The sequence below is a fragment of the Brachycentrus maculatus genome, unplaced genomic scaffold, assembly GCF_059751285.1.
Source record: "Brachycentrus maculatus isolate JH-2025_06_01 unplaced genomic scaffold, ASM5975128v1 h1tg000184l, whole genome shotgun sequence".
Taxonomy (NCBI): Eukaryota; Metazoa; Arthropoda; class Insecta; order Trichoptera; family Brachycentridae; genus Brachycentrus; species Brachycentrus maculatus.
In genome coordinates this window covers 11,461-38,363 of record NW_028280935.1, presented here as the reverse complement: position 1 = coordinate 38,363, position 26,903 = coordinate 11,461, and the positions used below count along the sequence as shown (strand labels likewise).

General features: G+C 31.7%; 3 protein-coding genes across 3 annotated transcripts; all 3 read right to left on the bottom strand.

Moving 5' to 3' along the window:
• Nucleotides 1-320: 320 nt before the first annotated feature.
• On the bottom strand, nt 321-6,152 carry LOC148307945 (alpha-N-acetylgalactosaminidase-like). Its single transcript, XM_088262564.1, has 8 exons — nt 5,683-6,152; nt 4,803-4,977; nt 2,969-3,143; nt 1,547-1,641; nt 1,271-1,432; nt 786-983; nt 530-694; nt 321-416 (listed from the first exon to the last, which is right to left on the bottom strand). Exons 1-8 carry the CDS (start codon nt 5,835-5,837, stop codon nt 321-323), a joined length of 1,221 nt encoding a protein of 406 aa, XP_088118690.1. The 5' UTR covers nt 5,838-6,152.
• Nucleotides 6,153-8,847: 2,695 nt separating this feature from the next.
• Nucleotides 8,848-14,280, bottom strand: LOC148307944 (alpha-galactosidase A-like). Its single transcript, XM_088262566.1, has 8 exons — nt 14,126-14,280; nt 13,362-13,536; nt 11,800-11,974; nt 11,545-11,639; nt 11,235-11,396; nt 10,408-10,605; nt 9,671-9,835; nt 8,848-8,868 (listed from the first exon to the last, which is right to left on the bottom strand). Exons 1-8 carry the CDS (start codon nt 14,278-14,280, stop codon nt 8,848-8,850), a joined length of 1,146 nt encoding a protein of 381 aa, XP_088118692.1.
• Nucleotides 14,281-18,011: 3,731 nt separating this feature from the next.
• On the bottom strand, nt 18,012-26,488 carry LOC148307943 (alpha-N-acetylgalactosaminidase-like). Its single transcript, XM_088262561.1, has 10 exons — nt 26,287-26,488; nt 24,489-24,649; nt 24,202-24,376; nt 23,398-23,572; nt 22,503-22,597; nt 21,620-21,781; nt 19,847-20,044; nt 18,889-19,053; nt 18,730-18,802; nt 18,012-18,166 (listed from the first exon to the last, which is right to left on the bottom strand). Exons 2-10 carry the CDS (start codon nt 24,641-24,643, stop codon nt 18,123-18,125), a joined length of 1,242 nt encoding a protein of 413 aa, XP_088118687.1. The 5' UTR covers nt 24,644-24,649; nt 26,287-26,488; the 3' UTR covers nt 18,012-18,122.
• Nucleotides 26,489-26,903: the final 415 nt, after the last annotated feature.

The following is a 26,903-nucleotide window of genomic DNA, read 5'->3' as shown; positions in this document are numbered from 1 at the left end:
AGCAGTCAGCAGTCCTTTGGTGGAATATTTTCATCAATTCCTAAATGTGAAATATTGATTTGGATTTTTTAATACTGAATTAACAATTTATATAATATAACATTAATTTTAAAGGTGGAGGTAATAAATTTAAAAAAATATTAAAAAATTATCTCATTTATTTTTGTAGTTTTTTTTTCACAAAGAATTAAAACATTTTTTAAATATGTATTATTATTTCTTGTTCTTGGAGGGAATAACTTCGATTTTGTACATTTGCACACCTAAAAAAACCTTATTATTAGCATCATAAAAAAATAAAAACAACTGTTACAAAAAAATTATATTTGTGATATTTTTATACCTGTAGGATTTATTCTAACATTGAAATCTCTTCTCTCCAGACCCCAGTTCCTTGATTCAGTTGTAAAGAGATCCTGAAGAAATATTTTTGAATGAAAACAAACAATTAGTAATATATAGATAAAGTAGAGGTGATCTTAGTTAAAAGGGTAGATGATTTGATTATCAAACCATAATTTGAGCTTACCACAATTTTATAATCATTAGCATCAGGTATTCCAAGTTCAGTAAAATTGAAAACAGCATCTCTAGGAATACCATCAGTATTATGATTTACAAAAGCGAAGGCTAAAGATGGTTCGCCATCAATAATTGGAGTTATTTCTCTTCTCCAGACTTCAATATTCCGTCTCTGAAAGAAAAATAAATATTTTCAATCGTCAAAAAAAAAATATGGTAAAAAGTATGCCTATTATAATACAGAGAAAGATAGATGTACTCACTGTTAACAATAAAATACCAGCTCTTCCCAAGGGATCTTGATTAACCTCAATAATATCTTTATTAAGAAGAATTTCTTTGAATTCTGGTCTTATAGTTGCCAAATCCACAGACATAAGCAATGGTGCTGCCAATATTGCCCAAACTGCCATCTGCACCTTACTTTGATCAATGCTAAGACCAAAGTTTCCAATTATGAGCTAAAAAATGCAGAAAAATAACATAAACTTTATCAATCACATACAGACCTTTATCCTAATAAAATCATAGAGATTCCCCCCAGATATTTATTTTTATACAAAAACACTAACATTGAAGGTGTGTTCATCACTAGCTTCAAGGAAATATTGGCCAATTGCAAAAAACTTTGGTAATTACCACTTTAGATGTACCGTGTGTAATTAGAAGTGAGATCATTCAGAAGATCCGCATCAGTGGATTTTTACTATTTTTCTGTTATTTACTTGAATAGTAAAAAATATCTCACCATGTCTGGATCATTCCAATGACCGGGCCCAGCATATGTAGCAAGTCGTTCTGAATTCTTTCCAAAGTAACTCATAATATCTCTAACACTCCACCATGAATCGTCAATGTCATCATAGTTCCTCCACATGTTGCAATGTTCAATAATTGAAGTAAAGTTTGGCTAAAATTATTTAAAATTATTACTTCTATTTCAAGGGATACAACAAATTAGTGGGTAAATCACAAAGGTGTATTTTGGACGACAGAATATTGTTTTAATATTAATCAGTGTTACCATCATTCCATTTTCTTCTTGGTACACTGGCCAACTACATGAATACAGCATTGGTCTTCCAGTTTGATTAAGTAGCATACCAAACTCCGGATAGCCTATAAGAAGAAATAATAATAATAAATCCCTTACCGCACCCCAATGGTGCATAGGGCACTGCTTCATATAAACGCAGTGTTATCTTTATCGATTACACATGAAGGAAAGGTGATCAGCCCTCCACTTCAGGTACCAGTCCAGTGTAGTATTGAATAAATATTAGAGTGAAAAAATCACTTATATTCATTAAACCCCCCTGGGAATCGAACCCGGGACCTCCAGAACGGTAGGCGAGCATGCTGACCATTACACTACGGAGGCGGACAAAAGATATAAGAAAAAATAATAATATGTTATAAACAATGAACTGCTATCCAATATTTAATTAATTAATTGAAGGAATTTGTTTCTCTTTTTGTTAAAACAAGAAATTACATATCTATTCTCAGCCCTTACAAAACTAAGAGCTAATTAAGTCCTCGTACGTTTTCTTTAAAACCTATTGCCGCTTAGTTGGTGTTTAGTGACCAGGTCTGATTGACGCAGTGTTAACTTGATGATTAACTATATAATGGCAAGACGATGAATACTGCGCTCCAGATCATTACATTTAGGAAAGTCATATATTTGATGAGATACAAATGAAGAAATTGATGAACTGAAATGAGCTCAGGATTTAGTACATTACCGCTATGTGAGAAAGGAAATGAAAAAGAAGAATGGGAGTAATGGCTATGGCACTTGGATTCACATACCCGTACTCATACTAGCTTGTGTAAATCATATACTGCTAATATGTACATGTAGCCTCTCATATAAGTACCAAAATAAAATTCACGAATTGATGAAGTACATGACGAGATAATTTAAGTATTGAAAAGAAAAAAACTGAAAAATTTAATTATTTTATTTAAAACATTTTTTCATTTACGAAAAAATTACTAAAACTACTACTGACCCTTATCCGGACCTAATGGTGCATAGGGTACTTCACCAAATTGATAATTTGATTGTTTGTTATACGAAGGCAAGGTGAGCAGTCTTGCGCTTCAGGTACCAGTCCAGGGTGATAATGAATAAATATTATATTGAAAAAACTCATATTATATTGACCCCCCTGGGAATCGAACCCTGGACTTCTAGCATGGTGCTAACCACTATGGAAGCGGACGGAAAATTAGACAATTTCAGCCAAATGTTCATACTTATTCGACAGTATATTCGTATCTTATGCAATACCAAAAAAATTATCTTTTTGATTTATAATGGTATTTAATGATAACCAATTACTGATTATCATTTAAATGATTAAAATAATTGTTATAAAATCATGTAAAAATAATTTATGTAATCAAAGATTGTGATAAATTTTGTAAATATACACACCTTCATCCATCAAATTAATATCAACATAGCAACCATCTAATTTGACATAGTCCGCTCCCCATTCAGCGAATGTAGCTGCGTCAATCGCTTGATGCCCCAATATTCCCGGATACCCGGCACAAGTGTTGGTTCCGAAATCTTGATAAATGCCAAACTTCAGTCCTTTGCTGTGCAACTACAATCGAAATCATTAAAAACATTAAAAATGTGCTAACAATAAAATTTTTGAATTGTTGGGTAATATATCCAAAATTAAACACCGTTATTGGATTGAATTCTACTTTATTTACACATATAATGTCTTAATAAGACTAAACGTGTCACGTATTATCAAATATTTGTAAATAAAGGTAGAATTCAATCCAATAACCGTGTTTGCTTTTGGATATATTACCCAACAATTCAAAATGAAACTCTACCAACTGTCTGCAGTTACAATAAATAAAATAAAGATTTTTTTTAATATTGCGGAAGAAGCAAAAATTATGTCAGTTGATTGAAGGTGGGTACGGTTGAATTCTATTGTAATGATTCCTTCTTCCTTCTTCTTCTTACCGCTATCCCCACCCAATGGTGCATAGGACATTGCATCAAATGGCCACAGTGTTATGGCCCATCGTAAATTACATGAAGGCAAGTCTGTGTAACATTACTGGTCTGGATAGGTAACCAAAATGTTCTTACTGACCACTTTATATGCATTTGATTTTAGGAGACTACAGAAACCTGACTTTGAGCTCGCCCAAATGGGTCATGGTGGGTTCCTAAGCATTTATGAACCCACCATGACCAATTTGGGCGAGTGTTTATGAGCTACTTACACCGTTTCAAGCTTTCTGAATGATGCAATTTCAACTTTATTATATTCATATAATCCTTCAGGCAGGATGATCAATCCTGCACTATGGATTTTTGGATCTAGGTGTGGAATATATTTGATAGAAGAGTGATTATGTAAGTGGAAGAGTTTAAGGTGATGGACATTATTGTTATATCTTCTAATTTATGTGCCATATTAGGTCCTCCCGATGTCGACTATCACTTGAGAGTAATTTTCCGTGTGTTGACCAGCTATAAACAGTGAACATGGGAAAGTAAATGAAGGAGGATTGGTAGGGAGAAAAGAGAAAGAGCAGCGATGGCTAGGGCAGTCAAGTTTGCATACCCGTATTCGTATAACCTTATGAAAGCTACCGTAAAGGTGTACAAGCCCCTTGAGGAAACCTTCAATATTCAAATTATAATGTAGCTGTGATTGGTTTAAAAAAAATTATTGGTCTTTTGGTTTTCTTTCAGATATAGGTATAGCAATGACATTATTTGCAGTTCTAAATGACTATTTATATATATTTAAGGAAATGAGCATTTGTGTTTTTATGATATACCCAAATATTAATAATAATAATAATAATAAAACCCTTATCCGCACCCCAATGGTGCATAGGGCACTGTGTCATATAAACGCAGTGTTATCTTGATCGTTTACACATGAAGGAAGGGTGATCAGCCCTCCGCTTCAGGCAGCAGTCCATGGTAATATTGAATAAATATTACAGTGAAAAAATCACTTATATTTATTTTACCCCCCTTGGGAATCGAACCCGGGACCTCCAGAACGGTAGCCGAGTGTGCTGACCATTACACTACGGAGGCGGACAAATATTAAAATTCCATTATATTTTCAAAAAACAGAAATCAATTTGTTGCCAATGGGAGATTGAACATAGAGTCTCTGAATTAAGATTATGACACTAACCGTGGACTACAACCAGAGTAGGTGCTGGTCTATGTTTTTTTTTTACTAATATTAATAAAATATAATTGTGTTACTCACATAATCCCCTACAAATTTCATCCCATTGGGGAACCTTTCCTTATCTGGAACAAGTTTTCCATCTTCGTCTCTATACATCTCCAGCCAACAATCGTCGATACCAACATAGTCATATCCGGCAGCTAAATATCCTTCAGAAACCATTAAATCAGCTGTACGTGTGATTAATTTTTCACTGCAAAGTTATAAACTTATTTATAAATTAAAAATATAACAAAACGTTTGTTATATTAGTATGTGTCCATTCACTACGATTTTTTCTACCACTTTCGAGACATACTTTTACCTTTAATAGGATAATTACTATACCAGCATGAAAACAACACTACACTACAACAAAAAACACTATTCATACATTTTCTGTACAAAATACTAATGTGCTAATATGTAATACACATGCAATATTAGTGTGTTGTGATCGTGTTATTGGGTGATACAATTATTTCCATTCATTCTTCATAATTTCTATCATCTCATCATACTTTTTTATCAACCCTTTATGCATTAACATTTTTTCTTAAATGGTAAACTTATTATATTCCAATAGATACTTTAAAAAATATGTATAGATACCACTACAATTTTACTTGGTAAGCATATTTTAAAATATTTATGACTTTATTTTTATTTTTGACACTAATATGTTTTAATTAGATAATTATTCAAAAAAATTATAAGAATATGAGAAAATTATAAACAGCATTATATACATTTTGATATTTCTCTGGGAATCAAACCCAGGACCACCAGCATAGTAGCTAAACTGCATTAAACACTCTGCTACAGAGGCGGACAAATATTTTAATTCTTCATAAACAATGATATTGTTAATATTTGATATACACTTTTCAAAAAGTAGTTATGAGTCATTATTACTCACCTTATACATTCATCGGGTCGATTTACACAATCCGTGATACACCTGAACCTTTCCCAGGTTAACCATCCCATGGGTGGTGTTAGTGCCAATCCATTATCTAAACCCAGCGACACATTTACCAGTAGTAGCAATACTGCCAATATTGCAATTTTCATTTTTAACTGAAAACAAAATTATGCTGGAGAATTTATAAAATATTAAACATGTAATTTCAAATTCATAATAATTACAAATTGTTTATTAACCTAGGGAGCTGTAATAAATAATTGTATCTAGAACAATTTTCTACAGAGATTATAATACACTAAGACCTCACTTTGCGTCGTTGATACATTCCAAAATATCGCGACACAAATTGAAACAACGCAAAGTGAATTGTTATTTTCCATTGGAAATCATATAAACATCAAAGATAGCGAAAATGAGTCTTAATTCAGTAACGACGCAACTTCGAAAAAACGCAAAGTGAAAGGACGCAGAGCGAGGTCTGAGTGTACAATCTTTTATCTTTTACCTGATTTTTGTCCTTAACTCACAGTAAATATGTTCCTTACTTAAATTAAATTAAATTAATGTAATTAAATAGGTAGAAGTACTATGAAGAATTTAGAATAATGAAACCTTTATCATTGAACTCAATGATATATGTATATATAGCACCTGTCACTCTGCTCGGTATAAAATACAGAATGTGTACTTAAATCGAATGCTTGTATAAATTAATAGATAGTGTATCAAAATTAAAAGAAAATTCTCAACAGGGTGGTCCATCACCTGATAACATTGCTTAAACTTCTCGACCCAAATTAGCAACACATATATTATTTTTTTTATTTAAAAAAAACTAGATAAGAATTGTTATGAAATATCTATTTTGTAGATCCATCATTCTTCACTCTATCAAATATTTTTTTAAGATTATCTAGCTTGTTTTTTATTTAATGAATTATTTTTCACAAAAACAAAAGCGGTAAGCAACAACACTAAAATCATAAAATATTTCATGTAATAACAATTTATTTTAAGACACTCGTATCTTAGGTGTCTGAACAGAGAAAATGTATTTTTTTAAACAAAGGTATTTTCTATACAATAATAAGTCAAGGTTTCACAGGGCTTATGACCCGATATTGACTTGCATACAATTAATATGACATATATAAATCATCTTTGAATTTTGGCAATATGGATGTTTAATAAGGGGCAAAATAGTTAACATTACAGAATATCACAAAGCGATCACTTAAGACTGCCAATACCAGGTTATAAGCCGTAAAAATACTCAGAATGTCATTTTACCATGGTGTAAAAAAGATGGTTCGTATCTGTTAAGACATCTAATAAACCTTATCCGCAACCAGCGTCTCATAAGGCACTGTGTAGTTTTAATTATTTATTACATATAGCAATGTGATTAGTCCTGTTCTTCTTATACCTGACCAGGATGACGTCAATTAAAAATTAGATTATAATTACTTATATTTATTCAACCTAACCGGGAATCGAACCCAGGACCTCCGGCATGATAGTTAAATGCACTTTCCACTATACTATGGAGGCGGACTAAATTGACATTGTTTATAGATAATAAAATATGTACTTCAGATATTATTGCAATTATATAACGATATTACAAAACAATAGATAAGTGTAAACTAGCTCATGGGGGCATAAAGCACAACATTTTTTGTTGAACAGATTAGATAAACTGCAGAAAAATAATAATAGTAGAACACTACACTCTTCGATATGGAGCACTAGGTTATTATTGTTTCATCATATTACTATTTATTTTTGAAGAACCACAAATAGGTATTACAAATATTTTCATAAAGCATGCGCAATAGTTATACTATGGAAAACATGGTTCTTTAAAAATGCCAACAATGTAGTGCAATTCAAATCATTCTAGTACTTAGTAGATTGGAGTACGGTTGGTGATGTTTACATAGCTGAAGCATCACAAGTCGTCAGAAAAACATGAAAAATTAATTAATCTGATCAGAATTTATGTACTAATTTTATGCCCTTGTATCATTTTCTGCTATTCATATTATCTACTTTGCCAGCCGTCTCTCCACTGCTGGACCTAGAACTCTTCTAATTTTTTTTTAGAATTCTCTTGTTTGGGCTTTTTCGATCCACTTACTACCCGTGACGGGGACAATGTCATCTGCCCATCTTTTCTGGGGCCGGCCTATTCCTCACTTCACGTCCCATGGTCTCCACTCCAGGACTTCATATTGTAGTTGTTGTAAACTTGAATATAATAAAAATTTGCCAAGTAACTTTGTTATAAAATCACTGTATCTTATTCACCTTACAAAGCACCGATCAGCTTTGAGAATAAATGTCTGTGAAGAATTTTAGGCGTGTGGTAATTTGACTTTGTGATGAATGAGGAAATATAGCATAGGACACAGTAACCCATGATCACAACTGTCACCAAGAAAAGGCTGTTCAGTTAGCTATGCCGTGTATTTCGTATGCCTCTCAAGAGCCTTAATCAAGTTTTCCGCTTTTACAAGGCATTAGGTTCCCGCCGCCAAGGACGTCCACTGCTGACATCCGTTGCCAGTTCTTATTTGAACTTCGAAACATGGACCTGACTTGGGGGAATGCAAGAGAGCTGCCAGACTACCCAAGAGCCTTGCCATTTAGAAAATCCGCATTAGTAGATATGAAACACTTAAGTTATATTATACGTTCTATCAGATCTATTAAATGATGGATCATTCATTGAACAAAGCATGCTGGCAAGAGGGAAATGAAAATTTTCATCACAAATCTTGCTTTTTTCAGGCCTTGATCTAAAATTTTCTACTGGACAATGTAATAATAGTACCTACAAAGAAAATTTACTTTTCATATATATTTTCTTAATGTCACAATACCTAATAACCCTTGACTTTTCATTTTTACCTTTCAATTATAACACCAAGATTTATTTTAATGTCTATAATAAATAATGTACCAATTTTATTTTAATGTCTTTAATATTTAAGTACATAAATGATTTATTTTATATGAAGGAAAACAATCAATAACAAGAATAATGCACTTTACTCGTATTTACATGAAAAATATTTATTTACAAAATATGTATTATTAATGCAATATTATAAATAATCGTCATAAACACTTAGTTTTTGATGGGAATAATTTCTACTTTATACATTTGAACACCTAGAAAGAAAAAAAAACACAATTATTAGTAGCACTTATATAAAAGGCACTAGTTCCACAAACTTTGTTGGTCTTGTGATGGTTTTAAGTATCTTCTATGGTCACTAGCGTACCCAGTGAGACAATATGACCAAAGTTGGAAATTAATTATTTTTGAAACATTAAATAAACAACATTTTAATACCTGTAGGATTTATTCGGACATTAAAATCTCTCCTCACAAGACCCCAGATCATTGTTTCTGATGTAAAGAGATCCTGTAAAAATACTTTTATGAAATAAATAAAAGAAAATTGACGATAATTAGTAAAGTAACTATAGCTACAATAAGATAAAAGGAAAGTTTTCTTTTGTTCTAACTAACTAACCATCACGCCCCTAACTGCAGAGGTAGGCGAATAGAACCCACACCAATCTGTTTTTGCAAACATTCTTCGCCTCTTTTACATTCATGCATCTCCTCATACATACCAGCTGATTATTCCGACTCCTTACCTGACAACTAAAATATTATTATTATTAAAGTGAAATAATTTGTTTTTGTAGTGTAGTAGATTAGCGCGTTTGGCTACCACATTCCTGGTCCTGAATTTGATTTCCGTGGGGGACAAAATAAACATAAGTGTTTATTTCAATCTAATATTTGGTTAACCCTGGACTGGTGGTAAATACCAATAAGGGAAGCGCAGTATTGATTGCCTCGTCTTCATGCAACTGACAGTCAAAGATAAGACTGCATTGTTGCAATTCCCTATGCAGCATTGGGTGCGGATCAGAGTAAGAAAGTAAATTTTTAACTTACCGTAATTTCATAGTAATTAGCGTTTGCTATTCCCAGTTCAGTAAAGTTGAACACAGCATCTCTAGGAGCTCCGTCAGTGTTATGGTTTACAAAGGCAAAGGCTAGTGACGGGAAGCCAGCGATAACTGGTGTTATTTCTCTCCGCCAAACTTCTATATTCTGTCTCTGAAAATGCCAGTAATGGTTATATTTTATGCTTTTAAGTTTGACCTCTTACTTCCTTGAGTTCCTTCAGGATATTCGCTTGGAGGTTTGTCCTTCCCGCTTAATGTCCAGCAACTCCTACTGCTAAACTCTCCAAAAATCAATAATGCATCATAAAACACTTGAAAAAATATAACAAATTGAATATTAGTGATCATTAAAAATTAATTTATAGCCTAATAAAAAAATACCTTCATTAATTGATTCGACAGTCACTTTGTGGTGAAATCCATCCATTTTTATTTAATGTTTTACTTAGTAAATATTACTATTTCTTAAAATCTACTGTGACACGTGTTTCGATGCATTCCGCATCATTTTCAAACACCGTATGAAACCCCTGTCACAGTAGATTTTAAAAAATAGTGGTATTTACCAAGTAAAACATTAATTTTTAAAAAATACCAGTTGTTTGTGGCATTTATAACTCAATTTTGGGTGCTTTGCCAAAAAAAAGTGTAAAGTTATAATCTCACATGGGAACCAAATAGCTATCTATTTATTGCACTGTGGAGGAAGGCATACATATTTACCTTTAATACTAAAACACCAGCTCGCCCTAAGGGATCTTGACTAACTGCAATAACGTTTTTATTAAGAAGAATTTCCTTGAACTCTGGTCTCATGGTTGCTAGGTCCGCTGACATGAGCATCGGTGCTGCTAATATTGCCCAAACTGCTATCTGGACCCTACTTTGATCAATGCTTAGACCAAAGTTTCCAATTACAAGCTTAAAAATAAAAATAAAATAGTATTAATTCAATCACACATCACCACAAAATCGATCGCTCTTAATACAATACACAAGTTATTGATAATACACGCATGTTTGTAAATTATAATCTGGAACATATAATGTGTAACGATGGAAGGAATCCAATAAAAATAATCAATAATAAATAGTCATATAAACAAAATAATTAATAATGATTTTTTTTTTAATCTCATAATTTGAACATTATTTATAATAATATGTATTGCCATTTTCAAAAAACCCCTTAAAGGTGCCATACAATTTATGTCTTGATACGCAATACAATCAGTGTCTATGGCTAATAAATGAATGTGAAAATTTAGATTTGATCTATTTATTAGGGATAAAACATTGCCTTTCTTCATTGGGTTTTCATATAGGTAGGTACCATGTACATTTGTAGTTAAAACATGAATTATTTTATAAAAATTCCAAATGTATCATCAAAAAATTCAAACAAATCACACATTTTTACATCATAAACAAACAAAAACTAAATTTATTTTAAAAAGAGCAGAACAAATTATTTGAAAATTTTAATGCTACTGAAATCCAAATCAGGGCACAGCTAAGGAAAACAACAGTAGTAAATAAATTAGTCTCACCATATCTGGGTCATTCCAATGACCAGGCCCAGCATATGAAGCTAGTCGTTCTGAGTTCTCTCCGAAGTATCCCATTATACTTTGAACACTCCCCCATGAATCTTGAATATCATAGTAGTTCCTCCAGATATTACAATGCTCAATAATAGAACTAAAGTTGGGCTAAAATAACATTCACAAATTACAATAATTACATTCAATTAACTTTATTTTACATAACGTATTTTTACTTGGAAAGACTTATTTTTGTCAATATTAGAAAGAGCACAATGTCGCCATAAAATAAATGTTCACAATATTGCCATATTACCGTCATTCCGCTTATCTCTAAGTAAAATGGCCAACTACACGAATACATCATTGGTCTTCCAGTCTGATTAAGTAGCATTCCAAACTCTGGATAACCTGTATGAAGAAATAACAATGTCCATATTATCAACATGTAGGCCAAGTACTATTTATCAATGCAATAAAGAAAAATATTTTATAAAACTTCTATGTTCATTTTTAATTGTATCAATATTATAAATACACAGCAATCAAACAAATAACAAAAATTATGTACCTTGATCCATCAAATTAACATCAACATTACAACCGTCTAATTTAACGTAATCCGCTCCCCATTCGGCAAAGCTAGCTGCATCAATTGCTTGATGTCCCAATATTCCCGGATACCCTTCGCAGGTGTGAGTCCCAAAATCTTGGTAAATGCCAAATTTCAATCCTTTGCTGTGTAACTACAATTTGAAACAATGAAGCCAATAAACACAAAACATTCATTTATGTCAAAGTCGTATTACATATGCATTATTGAATGCTCCCAAAACCATATCTGATTAAAAGCATTTAGTCTATCTCGGATTCATTCTTTCATGCAAACAATAAAAACAATTTATAAAATAATGTTATTTATTGATTTAGCACTAACTTTAGGGAATAACGTGATGAATTAATATTTTAAAAATAAAACACAGTTTATTTTGCTGTTCTCATCATCAGGTGAAAATACAAATGGTTTTGTATTTTTACCTGTTGACGAGATATCTGTAGTTCTCGAAAACTAGTTATGGTCACATTAATAAACTCAAAAGTGGTCTAATACAAGTAGTTTTTTTTTATGATCAAATTAAGCGTAAACTATTTTTTTCTTTTTACCATACACGATAATATTTTCAATTACGAATTCATTTTACAATTTTTAATATCTTGACCATTGCAAGTGTGATATTTCAATATATTTGTTGTGTAAACTTCATGAATTTACTATATTTTTACTATATTTCCCTAAATTTTAAGATTAATTAATTTTAATATGGACCCACTGCCAAGAAACCTAACCCAGCTCTATGCAGTTCCCATTGTCCCTTTACATAGCCCAATACATATCGCTCACTCCTTTCAACAACGTCATATATCAAAAATTGTCAATTTTCAGTTGAGTATGCTTTCGGAATGCCCAGAAAATGTACTATATCCCAGCAAAAGTAGCATATTTTTAACTTAATATTTACCCGCTACAGGGCAGAAAGTGTTGTTTTGGCATTTTGAAGAAAAGGTATTGTTTTACTTTTTTTTTTTAATATACTAAATACTTTTCAAATGGAGAAAAAGCATTCATGTTTTACCTAAAAAAATCTGTTGCACAGTAAAAAGTTCAATAAGTGGCTTGATATTAATTTTTAACATATTTGATTATATTTTTAAACTTTAAAAACAATCTTCAAGTTTTTTGATATGTGATGTTGTTGAAAGGAGTGAGCGATGTGTATTATTCATTTGCACGTTATTCTAATCTTTCAGGAGTTATAACAATTGTAGTTTGAAGAATTATAACAATTCAGTAGGAAATAACAGAGGCAAAATTCAGGCCATTCCAGAATAAATTGCATGAAGACGTCCGGACAGTGTCTTTATGTACATCTGATCAAAAATTATATTTGTAAAGGTAATATTCATCATACGCCATTCATATTAACAGGCACATGATAAGTTTTCGCACTAAACCATTGAATCAGACTGTAAGGGGCCAAAATTATCTTATCTTTTTTCTTGCAGTTCAAAATAACTACCATTAGGTGACTTACATAACTAAAAAAAATATTCTGTACTGATATTGATACTCACGTAATCTCCTACATATTTCATTCCATTAGGGAACCTTTCTCTATCAGGAACGAGTCTTCCTTCTTCATCTCTATTTCTTTCCATCCAACAATCATCTATACCGAGATAATCATATCCGGCAGCCAAATATCCTTCAGAAACCATCAAATCAGCTGTACGTAAGATTAATTTTTCACTGTAAAAATATGCTTGAATTAAATATTGTCCGCCTCCGTGGTGTAATGGTTAGCGTATTAAGCTACCATACTGGAGGTCCCAGGCTGGATTCCCAGGGGAGAGTAAAAATAAATATTAGTAATTTTACACTCTAGTATTTATTTAATAATATCCAGGAATGGTCCCAGAAGCGCAGGAGTGATCAGTTTACCTTCATGTAAGTGACAATCAAGATAATACGACACAGTGCCTTATGCACCATTGGGTACGCATAAGGGTTAGAGGAAGAAGAAGAAATATTATTCATTTTGTCGAAAAAAACATTTGGATTATTTTTATCAATGATAATTAATTTTCAGTCACTTTTTGGTAAAATATATACATACAAATATATCCAATATATTATTAATACATATAAGTTTAACTTGTTACATACCGCTATTTCTCAAAATCTATGGTGACACGTGTTTCAATGCATTTCGATGCGTTACGGTGTTTGAAAATGATACGTAATGCATTGAAACAGATTTTAAGAAATACTCGTAGTAGTATTTACCAAATAACTTAAGCTTAAATTTAAAAAGTAAATTAATTTAATTCTTATTTACCTTATACACTCATCGGGACGGTTTACACAATCCGTGATACACCTGAACCTTTGCCAAGTTAACCATCCCATGGGTGGTGTTAGTGCCAATCCATTATCTAAACCTAATGAGACATTTACCAGTAATAGAAATACTGACAGTATTGCAATTTTCATTTTGGTCTGAAAACAAAATAATATCAAATTTAAAAATTAAATTGCATAACATGTTCTCAAATTATAACATCTAAATAAATAAAAATGGTATTTTATTCTTGATCTTAAATCTTCTTAAGTTGTTCACTGATTGCTTCGAAATTTCGACAAACGTTGTCAATATGCGCGTGTTTTTGCTGTTTTTGAAAAGCGCTTTTTTTACAGCAATGCCAGCACCATCTACTAAACGTAACAGCAACACACAGAAAACTTAACTATGTTTATGATGGGCAGCGTGTTTCTTGAAAGCTGCTAAAATATTGTGTAACCATATGCATTGTGAAATTAAAAATAATAGAAAAATGTGCTTATCTTTCTTTTCCATTTAACCATAGCCACAGGAACGCATCGTGGGTTACAGTTAGTTTAAAAATAAAAAATATCTAAGACTAGCCTTGAAGAAAGAGCAGATTGCTTCTATAAAACCAGATAAAAATATAAAATTTATAATGATTCGAAAATATTGGTTTAAATAAATCAATTTTTAAATAACAGAAAATTACAAAATTTGTGTTTTAAATACTAATTATAAAATCAAAGTGTTATCTATTTTTTTTTAACTAGGTGCTTTAACCATTAAGGAATAAGACTTAAAGTGAACATTAATTTCTTACCATATTTTTATTCCTTTTAATACAATTAATTTAAATTAAGTATGATGAAGTTCGTTAAAATACTATGAAGAACTTATAATAATGTAAACTGCTTTTTTAAAACTCATTTATATATGGCGCCACTCAATCAGCTGTAACTGTATGCAAAGAACATTAAAAAGAGACAAAAATCAAATGGGTGTGTAAAAAGATTATGTGTCAAATTGAAAAGAAATTTTTCTGATAACACTGATTAAAGTTTAAAATCATAATCAATGATTTTGAAATACTTTTTGATGCTATCAATTCTCACTCAATCAAATATAAAAGATTGTCTGATAGTCAAATATTAAATTTGGTTGTTTACTAAAAATTCAGTAAGCAACAGCATTATAATGTTTGATCTATTAATTGATTCGGAGGTCAGTTTGTGGTAATATCTATCTTTTTTATTTAAGTTTTACTTTGATTAAGGAAACACTTGTTTTTATACCACTTGAGTTTATTAATGACTACTAGATTCGGAAGCTAAACTTCCATTGTCATTTTTCATTTTTCCTTTGTTTTCAAACTCCGCCCCTTGACTAACCCCCTTCAACTAACTTACCCCTCTCCTTATTAATAGAACAGTATTTTATTATTTTATATTTTAGTTATTATTCAGACCTGACGATGGAAATTTAGCTTCCGAAACTAGTAGTCATTAACCTGTCCGGGAGTATGGCCGTACATGTACGGCCATACCAAACTTTTCTCAAAGGAGTATGGACGTACATGTACGGCCGATACAAAATATGATTTATGACACGATTTATATCAAAACATGTTAAAAACATGATTTATCGATATTTCGATAATTTTTATATAAACCATGTTTACTGGTGTAAATATCTTTGTTTATTCAAGAAAATATGTTGCTTATAGCATAGACTATAATATAAAATTGTAAAAGTAAAAAAAAAAAAACAAAAACAAATTCACTCATCAGATACAGTTTTGTCTGGAAAAACTCACACCCGGACAGGTTAATAAACTCAAGTGGTATAAAAACAGTGTTTACTTTATCATTGTAACATTGAAACAATAAATAAAATAAGTTTTACTTGGTAAATACCACCATTTCTAAAACTCTAATGTGACACGTGTTTCGATGCATTCCACATCATTTTCAAACACCGTATGTACCGGAATGCATCAAAACACATGTCACAATAGATTTTAAGAAATAGTGGTATTTACCGAGTAAAACTTAAATTTAAAATATTTTATCTACACTACATGAATGAATTTGGGAATGTAAATGAAGGCTCAGTGTCTTTTTTTATGGTTCCTGGTGACAGATTTTTTTCTCTCTATAAATATAGGAAGTTTAGTTATTATTTTTGTTTGTAAGTGATAAAAAAATACAATAATGATAATTTACAGCTACCAACATAACAAACAAGTGAAGTGCTCAGTGACTTTATCAGGACCTTGTATGATTTTTTTCTTCTCCTCAACTCTTATCTGTATTCAATGGTCACTACATTGTATGTATTCAGTATTATCCGAATTGTTGATTACATGAATGCAAAGTGATTAGACTTGCCCTGCAGGTACCAGGTACCAGTCCAGGGTGAAAATTAATAAATATTATAATGAAAAATTCATTTTATTTATTTTGACCCCATGGGAATCGAGACCAGGGCATCCAGCATGCAATGGACACAGTCAAATAATGAATTTTTTTTTTTTTAAACCCTTATCCGCACCCCAATGGTGCATAGGGCACTGTGTCGTATTAACGCAGTGTTATCTTGATCGTTTACACATGAAGGAAAGGTAATCAGCCCTCCGCTTCAGGTACCAGTCCATGGCAATATTGAATAAATATTACAGTGAAAAAATCACTTATATTTATTTTACCCCCCTTGGGAATCGAATCCGGGACCTCCAGAACGGTAGCTGAGCGTGCTGACCATTACACTACGGAGGCGGACAATAATGAATTAACCCACAAAAACCATCAAAATGTTTGACTACTGTGCTGGACGCACCGGGTTTGATTCCAAGGAAGATAATATGCGTGATTTTGCGTGACTCACACGTTTATTTAATATCACCCTGGATTGGTATAAAAGCTCAGGACTGATCACCTTGCCCTTCATGTAATAGACAATCAAGAAAATACTGTTTTTTGACATCTCATCAAAGATGAAGAAGAATATGGAAGTCTGGGCATTTACGGGGCTGACGACCGTCATAGGCGTGTGTAAAGTGATCACTTAAACCAGCCTATGACGGTCGTCAGCCCCGTAAATGCCCAGACTTCCATATTCTTCTTCATTTTTGATGAGATGTCAAATAATAATATGAAAATAACTCCTGTAATTGGAGATAATCCAGATTTTGTGAATAAGTATTTGGACACACTTAAAATGTCGTAAGAAAATAGTGCATCAATACGGTACAGATAAGGGTAGAAGATGAAGAAGAAACATTTCTATTAAATAGTTTTAAGTATGTCAGGCCTGTGTTTGAAAGTAGGAATTAAGACGTGGCAAAGCAAAGGGCCAATTACCTAACCTATAAACAACTCCATACTATAACTATGGCTTATGCAACACCGTTTATCTTTTTCATACTTACGCATCAATTTTGTTATTTATTCCTGTATGTGGATTTACGTTCTATATTCATTATCAATGTAATTTCATGAGTGAAGTTCTAGGAAAAATACTTGCAATGTGTGGGTCGAACCTAGCACCTTTGACCTAGTGTCCACGATTCTAACCATGGGACTGCAACCGAACTCATACGAAACTGATAATTACCTTTCTTTGTTTGGCAACTTTGTCAGATACTAACTGTAATACATCTTATGTTCAATGACGACAGATTTACTTGTTTTTCTTCTTAAAACCATTTTAACATTAACACTAGATGCCTGGAGTCCATGGTTTCAATCCCATTTACCTTTATTCTTACTTATTTATTTCCTAAAGATAAACCACTTGTATTAAAAAATAGTTTTATTTAGGTCATAAGAATAATAATTTTGCAAATAAATAACCCGGATTCACAAATAAAATATTTTGAATAAACAAAATACAACAAATATTATTTAATATTGTTTTATTCTTAAAATTTTTATACAAGTGATTAAGCGTAGACTAAATACAGAAAAAATAATAATTTCACTAAAAATTCAAGCAATATTATTATAAGTCCTTATTTCTTGGCAGGAATAACTTCCATTTTATACATTTGTACACCTGGAAAAAAAATATTAGCAACATTTAAATTATTGTTTTTTTTATAACATTAAACACTGGATTATTCACCCTACGGATGATATATCAATATATATTATAGGTGACTCAACTTGAGACGAAGCATCGAAGCCGAATGCTAAGTCGTAAACCCTGAAATGCCGAGACTTCCATTTTTTGAAAACAATAGAGGCTATGCTTCAAGTTGAGACACCTATAAAACATTTAGATTAATATCATTATATTAATGTTTAAAAAAAAATAATAAAAATAAAACCGCCTCCGTGGTGTAATGGTCAGCGTGTTAAGCTACCGTGCTGGAGGTCCCGGGTTCGATTCCCAGGGGGGGGGGATGAAAATAAATATTAGTGATTTAACACTGTAATATTTATTTAATATTACCCTGGACTGGTTCCTGAAGCGCAAGAGTGACCACCTTGCCTTCATGTAAGTAATAATCAAGATAACACTGCGTCAATTTGATGCAGTGCCCTATGCACCATTAGGTGCGGATAAGGGTTATAATTTTTTTTTTTAAATGTTTTAGAATGGTTATATGTTAATACCTGTAGGATTTATTCTAACACTAAAATCTCTCCTTTCAATACCCCAATTCATTGACTCAGACGCGAAGAGATCCTGAAAAAAAAAATTATAATGATCAGATGAAAGTAAACTTTATGAAAAGGGGGATGATTTCATTATCAAATTGAAATTTGGCTTACCACAATTTTATATTCATTAGCCTCCGGTATTCCCAGTTCAGTAAAGTTGAACACAGCATCTCTAGGAGCTCCATCGGTGTTATGGTTTACAAAGGCAAAGGCTAGTGACGGTTGGCCGGCAACAATCGGAGTTATTTCTCTCCGCCAAACTTCAATATTCCTTCTCTGAAAAATTATTTTTATCATTACCAGTTACATTACAAACAAGACAAAGTTAGAAATAATTAAAAATGTAAATTGATGGCAAGATACATTTCATTCTTCCGATTTTTATTGCATTGATTAATTCTTAAATATTCTTTCATTGATTTTTAACTGATGGCGTGATTACTTCTTACTATCTTAGGCTTCAAATCCCATAAAAAAATAATAATATGAAAATAACTCCTGTAATTGGAGATAATCCAGATTTTGTGAACAAGTATTTGGACACACTCAAAATGTTGTAAATAAACTATCTGGTCAAATTACAAGCTAAATAATAAAAATGAAAATGGTATTTTCTGGCGTTTCTCATGTGTGTGAATATAATCCAGGATTCGGACCTCACATACTAATATAGGAGTTTCGGCTTAGTAAAAAAGCTTCTTTACATCTCACCAATAGATGTCTCTAGTGAAGTTCTAGTGATTCAAGAACAAAGTTTCTAAATTGGTTCATATATATAGAACTTCCAAGAATTTGAGTAGTGTGGTTGTCAATAATGGGTAGAATTGGTGAATGTTACACGTGTGTAAAGTGATCACTTAAACCAGCCTATGACGGTCGTCAGCCCCGTAAATGCCCAGACTTCCATATTCTTCTTCATCTTTGATGAGATGTCAAAAAATAATATTCAAATCCCATGTTTAAGGTTTTACAAAATAGTTCAAATTAGTCAAGTTTAACCTATTTCACGCATGGTGACAAAATGAGGTAACTTTACATTAAACTACGAAGGTATTTCATTAATACTTACCGTTAATACTAAAATACCAGCTCGTCCCAAGGGATCTTGATTAACTTTAATAACATTTTTATTCAGAAGAATTTCTTTGAATTCTGGTCTCATTGTCGCTAAATCTGTCGACATAAGCAATGGTGCTGCCAGTATCGCCCAGATTGCCATCTGTACTCTACTTTGATCGATGCTTAAACCAAAGTTTCCAATTACAAGCTGAAAAATATAAAAGAATTATTATACTTCTTCTTGCCCATGGACTAGAGCAAGCATGGGGAACCTGCGGCCTTAAGGCCGCATCCGGCCTTTTGGCTGTTCTAGTGGGGACTTTTGACTGATGCCAACTAAAAAAATAATAAAACACAGATAACCAAATCTTTAAATGCTTTCTAACAAAAAGCGGATGCAAATTAATCATTAAAGGTTGGTAAACCTGTAAACATTAACAAATATTTTTAATGATGTACGTACTTTTTTATGTATTAAGTATGTTTCTTATAGATAAGCAGCTTGATGATTAATAAATTGATTTGTAAATTTGCATTTTTCTTTATTTTTTTTAAATTGCATTTTTAACAATTTATATTGTGATATAATTAAAATATTTAATTTATAGGGGGGGTGTCAAAGTTTTCTTTTCTGCGGCTTCATGTTGAATCAGATAAGTGAATGTGGCCTTTTGAAATAGAAAGGTTCCCCATGCCTGGACTAGAGTATGTATTACTAATCTACATTTAATAGTAGATAAATCATAAAAAAAAATACCTACCAGCTAATTATACACAAATCACCAATAACACACTATATGAAAACATTTATAGAACCACAAGATCAAAAAAATGTTAAAGAAAATCAAACATTTACAATAAAAGCAAACATTCGATCAAGGGAATTTTGGGTATTTCGTAATAAAGTTCTATAACCTACCCCATTATCCATAAAATCATTATATAACGGAACTATTTATAAAAGAGATATTATTAATTGGGTAATGAAGGTAGATAGATATAAAATAGATGGCCGAGCCCTTGAAGTAAAAAAAAATAGTTCACAAAAACTCACACGGAAAGAGATTAATAGGAACAAACCATGGTCATTTATTTGTAGCAGACTGTTTTCCTTTTCTTAGAAGATATTGCATTTACACTCTCCTTATCATTCACCGTGTTCACTTTGTGTAATATCACTTAAAAACTCTACTTCACAAGTACCGGTTTCGGAAAGCCATCACGACTATCATTCCATCATCTTCTCCAAACCCTTATCCGCACCCCAATGGTGCATAGGGCACTTCACTCATATGAACGCAGTGTTGATCTTGATCATTGACATATGAAGGAAAGGTGATCAGCCCTCCGCTTCAGGTACCGGTCCAGGGTAATATTGAATAAATATTGGAGTGAAAAAATCACTTATATCCATCATCAGGTATAGTCTAAAGTTGAACTGATGATGGAATGATTATTCTGGAACTGGTAGTCGTGAAGTAGAGTTTTTAAATAGTACATATTATAGAAAGTGAACGATGAATGATAAGGAGAGTGTTATATTACCATACCACAAAGTTGACAATGCTTTTAATATACAAAAGATATTCCATTTAACTACGTATGAAATTTTACATACACACAAGCTGTGTTGTCTATATAAACATAATATGAAAACAGTATGTCTAATGTGTCATGTGTTATAAATATAACATTCTTCTTTCACCCACAAATGTTAATTTATGATTAAAGCGACGTTTATTCATATGCTATTGTTTTTGTATTGATAGTAAATAATTCTAACCATATCTGGATCATTCCAATGACCGGGGCCGGCATACGTAGCTAGACGCTCTGAATTCTTCCCAAAGTAATCCATGATGTACGCAACACTCGCCCATGAATCATCAATATCATAGTAATTCCTCCACAAATTGCAATGTTCGATAATGGAAGTAAAGTTCGGCTAAAATAATAAATACACCCTAAATTAATAATAAATGAACTAATGATAAATACAGTCTTTACATCGACTGGAAGTCTAAGAAGCAATTAAATGTTTCTTCTTCTTCAAACCCTCATCTGCACCCGATGGTGCATAGAGCACTGCATCATATAAACGCAGTGTTATCTTGATTGTTAACACACGAAGGAAAGGTGATCAGCCCTCCGCTTCAGGTACCAGTTCAGGGTGCTATTAAATAAATATTAAAGTGAAAAAATAACTTTATTTATTTGATCTCCCTCCTGGGAATCGAACCCGGGATCTCCTATACAGTAGACGAACGTGCTGACCATTATGGAGGCGGACAGTTTAATTAGTAAAAGTAGACATTAAATGTTTCAAACCCTCATCCGCACCCGATGGTGCATAGGGCACTGCGCATATAAACGCAATGTTATCTTGATCATTAACACATGAAGGAAAGACGATCAGCCCTCCGCTTCAGGTACCAGTCCAGGGTAGTGTTGAATAAATATCAGAGTGAAAAAATCACTTATATTTATTTGACCCCCCCTGGGAATCGAACCCGGGACCTCCAGTACGGTAGCCGAGCGTGCTGACCATTACACTACGGAGGCGGACAGTTGGACAGTTAACAAGTAAACATTTAATGCGGACTCTTGCATTAAATGTTTACTTGTTATTAATTATTATGCAGTGTTGCCTTAAAATGATGCCTTACCATGATTCCGTTTAATTCTTGGTAAACTGGCCAGCTACACGAATACAGCATAGGTCTACCAGTTTGATTGAGTAGCATCCCAAACTCCGGGTAACCTGGGCAAAGAAGTAATGTTGTTTTATTTCACTGATTTTCCTAATAATTTTTCTTGATATTTTGAAAAAAAATTGCCAATTCGAAAACAACAAAAAATATTTTCCTCGAAATTAAAAATTAAATTACAAGAAAATAGCGAAAAACAACACAAAAAAATAATTAAAAAAAACTTTTATATTCTTCTTCATTTTGGTGATGTTTTAAATTCGTTTTCTCTTACATGTACTACATATCGCTCACTCCTTTCAAGAACGTCATAAATCAAAAAACTTGATTTTTCAGGAGAACGTTTTTAATGTTCAAACATAAAATACAATTTATTAAAAATAAATATCAAGCCACTTATTTAACTTTTTACTGTGCAACAGATCTTTTGAGGTAAAACCTGAATATTTTTTCTCCATTCGAAAAATATTTAGCATATTTAAAAAAATAATTAAACAATACCTTTTCTTCAAAATGCAAAAATAACACTTTCTGCCCTGTAGCGGGTAAATATTAAGTTGAAAATATGCCGCTTTTGCTGGGATATAGTACATTTTCTGGGCATTACGAAAACATGCACAACTCAAAATTGACGATTTTTGATTTATGACGTTCTTGAAAGGAGTGAGCGATATGAAGAAATCAAATATATATACTTATTTAATCATTATTGTTTTTATTCTTATCTCTAAATCAGTGCTATATTTAGATTTTCAACCTCCTAATCTATGTGTTATCCATTTGTTGCTAATGTAAATATTATGTAGTTATTATTTTTGCAATTAAAGATAAAATCAGTTTGAAAAATAAATACCTTCATCCATCATATCGAGTTCAACATAGCAACCATCTAATTTAACATAATCTGCTCCCCATTCGGCGAAGGTAGCAGCATCGATTTCCTGATATCCCAATATTCCTGGATAACCGCCACAGGTGTTAGTTCCAAAATCTTGATAAATTCCAAATTTCAACCCTTTGCTGTGTAACTACAATGAATCCAGTAAGCACAAAATATCCAAAATGTAAAAATTCTGATATTTTCTAGATATTTTTCTTTTTTTTGGGAGATCCTACAACACGTGGATTAAAAATACAAAAGATCCTTGATTATGCTAATTTTCAACTAACCAGATTGTTTAAAAAAAGACTTCAGAAGAAGTTATTCAAAAGTATACTGGCAAAAAACGTTAACTCAATCCCTGTTTGAATAATCCCTTTTATTTAAAGCTTTGGAGATCCTACAACACGTGGATTAAAAATACAAAATATCCTTGATTATGCTAATTTTCAACTAACGAGATTGTTAAAAAAAAGACTTCAGAAGAAGTTATTCAAAAGTATACTGGCAAAAAACGTTAACTCAATCCCTGTTTGAATAATCCCTTTTATTTAAAGCTTTTAGCCTGAATAAAATACCCACTATTAAACTAAAAGTTGAATTTACTTTTAAAACCACAACACACATATAACATTCCAAACTATACTTAACATGATAATGGTTGTTTCTGTTTCCCTTCCAGATTTTATGATTTTTCACTATCCGGATAACGGAGGTAACTAAAAGTAATGTAGATAACTAAAGGTAAAATAAAATTAAACAAAAAGCTATACTTACATAATCTCCTATATATTTCATTCCATTAGGAAACCTTTCCTTATCCGGAACTAGTCTTCCTTCTTCATCTCTATACATCTCCAACCAACAATCATCGATACCAACATATTCATATCCTGCAGCCAAATACCCTTCAGAAACCATCAAATCAGCCGTACGTATGATCAAATTTTCACTGCAAAGATATGTTTATATTTATGAATGAAACTGTACATCGATACTTCGCAAAAAAAGCTGAAACAGGTTTTTGTTTCAAAGATGGTTGCGAGTACATAATTATTACTCACCTTATACACTCATCCGGTCGGTTTACACAGTCTGTGATACACCTGAACCTTTCCCAGGTTAACCAACCCATGGGTGGTGTTAGTGCCAATCCATTATCTAAACCTAATGACACATTTACCAGTAATAAAATCACTGACAGTATTGCAATTTTCATTTTGATCTGAAAACAAAATTAAATAGAACATTTTTAAATAATATACATGAAACATTGTTTTAAATTCATAATAATTACAAATTGTATAATTAACCTAGGGTACTAAATAATTGTGTTTTGAATATTGAAAGCATTTACTTTGTGGATCATATTGATATATTATTTTGAGAAATAAAAAACAAGTCTTTTTATTTCTCAAAAAAGTATACTAAATAATTGTATCTAATACAATTTTCTACAGAGATCATAATAAACATTTTATCTTTTACCTGATTTTTTTTGTTCTTTATACATTGCTTCAAATTTTTAATAATTAAAGTAACTAACTAACTAACTAACCATCACGCCGCTTCCCCGCAGGGGTAGGCAGAGAGAATCGAACGCCACATCACTCTGTCTTTGCAAACATTCTTTGCCTCTTCTACATTCATGCATCTCCTCATACATACCCGACGATTATTACGACTCCTGACCCGGCCGCTTTCAAGTATTTGACATACCTGATTGTGCCAAGTTTTCCTCGGTCGTCCTCTGCTTCTTTTTCCTACTACATTCGCTCCATAAATTTGTTTAACCGTTCTTTCTTCGCTCATACGCTCCACATGTCCAAACCATCTCAACACACCTTTCTTAATTTTATCGATAATGCTTATCTCAGCCTTACATTCTTTCCTTATTTCATCATTCGAACATCTATCAAACATCGTTTTGCCACACATTCGTCTGAGGGATCGCATTTCGACTGCATTCAGTCTGCTTTCATCCTTCTTTTGCCAACTCCATGCTTCGCTTCCATACATAAGGGTTGGAACCAGAACTCCATTGTGTACTGCCAGTTTAGCTTCCGCTGATAGATTTTTATTTGCTAAAACTGATTTTAGTGCACCATTCACTCTGTTCCCAGCATTCACTCTCCTTTCTATGTCTTTATCAATCTTTCCATCCCTAGAAAACATACTACCCAAATAATTAAAGTAATATAATTAAATTAATATATATTTAAACTTGTTTGATAAATTCATAAATAGATTCGGCAGTGACTTTGTGGTAAAATCTATCCATTTTTAATTTAAGTTTTACTCAGTAAATGCCACTATTATTATAGTAATGTGGTATTTACTAAGTAAAACTTAAATTAAAAATTGTTCAATAAGCTTGGAGAGGGGTACCAACAAACCTTATGTAAGACTATTTAATTCCTAATCACCATGTAATTAACACCTACATTAAGCATTTATTATGATTTAAAGATATGTAAAAATAATATCAAGTTGTAGTCTTGTGGTTTTCGCAAACTGAGTTCCTAGGTTCTTCAACTCACTCTACCACAATTTGATTCCTATATTGAATAACAGGGCACTTAGCCCTGCAAAAATAGTATGAAATTTAAACATTTGTATATACATAATAAGAACATAAAAATTTCCTTTTTAAATAAATAAAAATATGTATATGCATAGGAAATGATATACATATAATATATGTATATCATTTCCAGTGAATCTATTTTTTTCACAAGTGAAACGTTTAGTAAAATGAAAAAGCGGTTTGTTGCTTCAATCTGGAAGCTAAAATATTTCAATAGAACTGCTCGTAGCAATAAATAAATGAGCAGTAATTTTATAAAAATATAAATTTCTTACCGTAATTAATTGTTCTTTCACACACAAGAACTATAAATCTTACTTATATTAAGTTATTTTATTATAATAAATTTTGTATATACGTCAAATCACTACGGAGAATTTAAAATAATGAAACCTCAATTATTTAGCTCAATTATATATATAGCACCTGTCGCTGTGCCAGGCAGAAAATACAACATATAAACTAAAATCGAATGGCTGTATAATTGAATAGATAGTGTATCAAAATTAAAGAAATATTCTCAACAGGGTGCTCCATCACCTGATAACATTGCTTAAACTAATTTGTAATACAAATCAACATTTTTTAATTATGTCTTTATCCAATTAGTTCATGCATCAAATCTCGAATGATTATCTATTTAAGTAATTGTATACTTGATTTGGTTGTTTACAAAAACAAAAAAACAATACAGTTAACAATAGTGTTATCATAATGATTTACTTTTATTTAAAAATTAAAAGATATCTTCCTTAAATCATTTGCGATTGTAAATAGTATTTATCTTTTATAACCATTTCTATAAGAAAATATTATAAAACTAAAAATATTTTCCATGTTTTTATGTGCTTTAATTAAGTTACATAATTTCTTTTATATAATTGATAATTAT

Bases quoted from the DNA above. Each gene is read 5' to 3' on its own strand.
- LOC148307944 (XM_088262566.1), bottom strand. From the start codon at position 14,280: ATGAAAATTGCAATACTGTCAGTATTTCTATTACTGGTAAATGTCTCA. The intron at 13,537-14,125 runs GTAAATAAGAAT...ATATTTTTACAG, and splicing joins CGTCCCGATGAGTGTATAAG to TGAAAAATTAATCTTACGTA. The intron at 10,606-11,234 runs GTGAGACTAATT...TTTATTTTTAAG, and splicing joins ATTGGAATGACCCAGATATG to CTTGTAATTGGAAACTTTGG.
- LOC148307943 (XM_088262561.1), bottom strand. From the start codon at position 24,643: ATGAAAATTGCAATACTGTCAGTGATTTTATTACTGGTAAATGTGTCA. The intron at 23,573-24,201 runs GTAAGTATAGCT...GATTCATTGTAG, and splicing joins TGAAATATATAGGAGATTAT to TTACACAGCAAAGGGTTGAA. The intron at 18,167-18,729 runs GTATTAACATAT...TTTTTTTTCCAG, and splicing joins TGTTAGAATAAATCCTACAG to GTGTACAAATGTATAAAATG.
- LOC148307945 (XM_088262564.1), bottom strand. From the start codon at position 5,837: ATGAAAATTGCAATATTGGCAGTATTGCTACTACTGGTAAATGTGTCG. The intron at 1,642-2,968 runs GTGTGTATATTT...TTCTTCTTATAG, and splicing joins TATTAATTTGATGGATGAAG to GCTATCCGGAGTTTGGTATG. The intron at 695-785 runs GTGAGTACATCT...TTTTTCTTTCAG, and splicing joins CTGGTATTTTATTGTTAACA to AGACGGAATATTGAAGTCTG.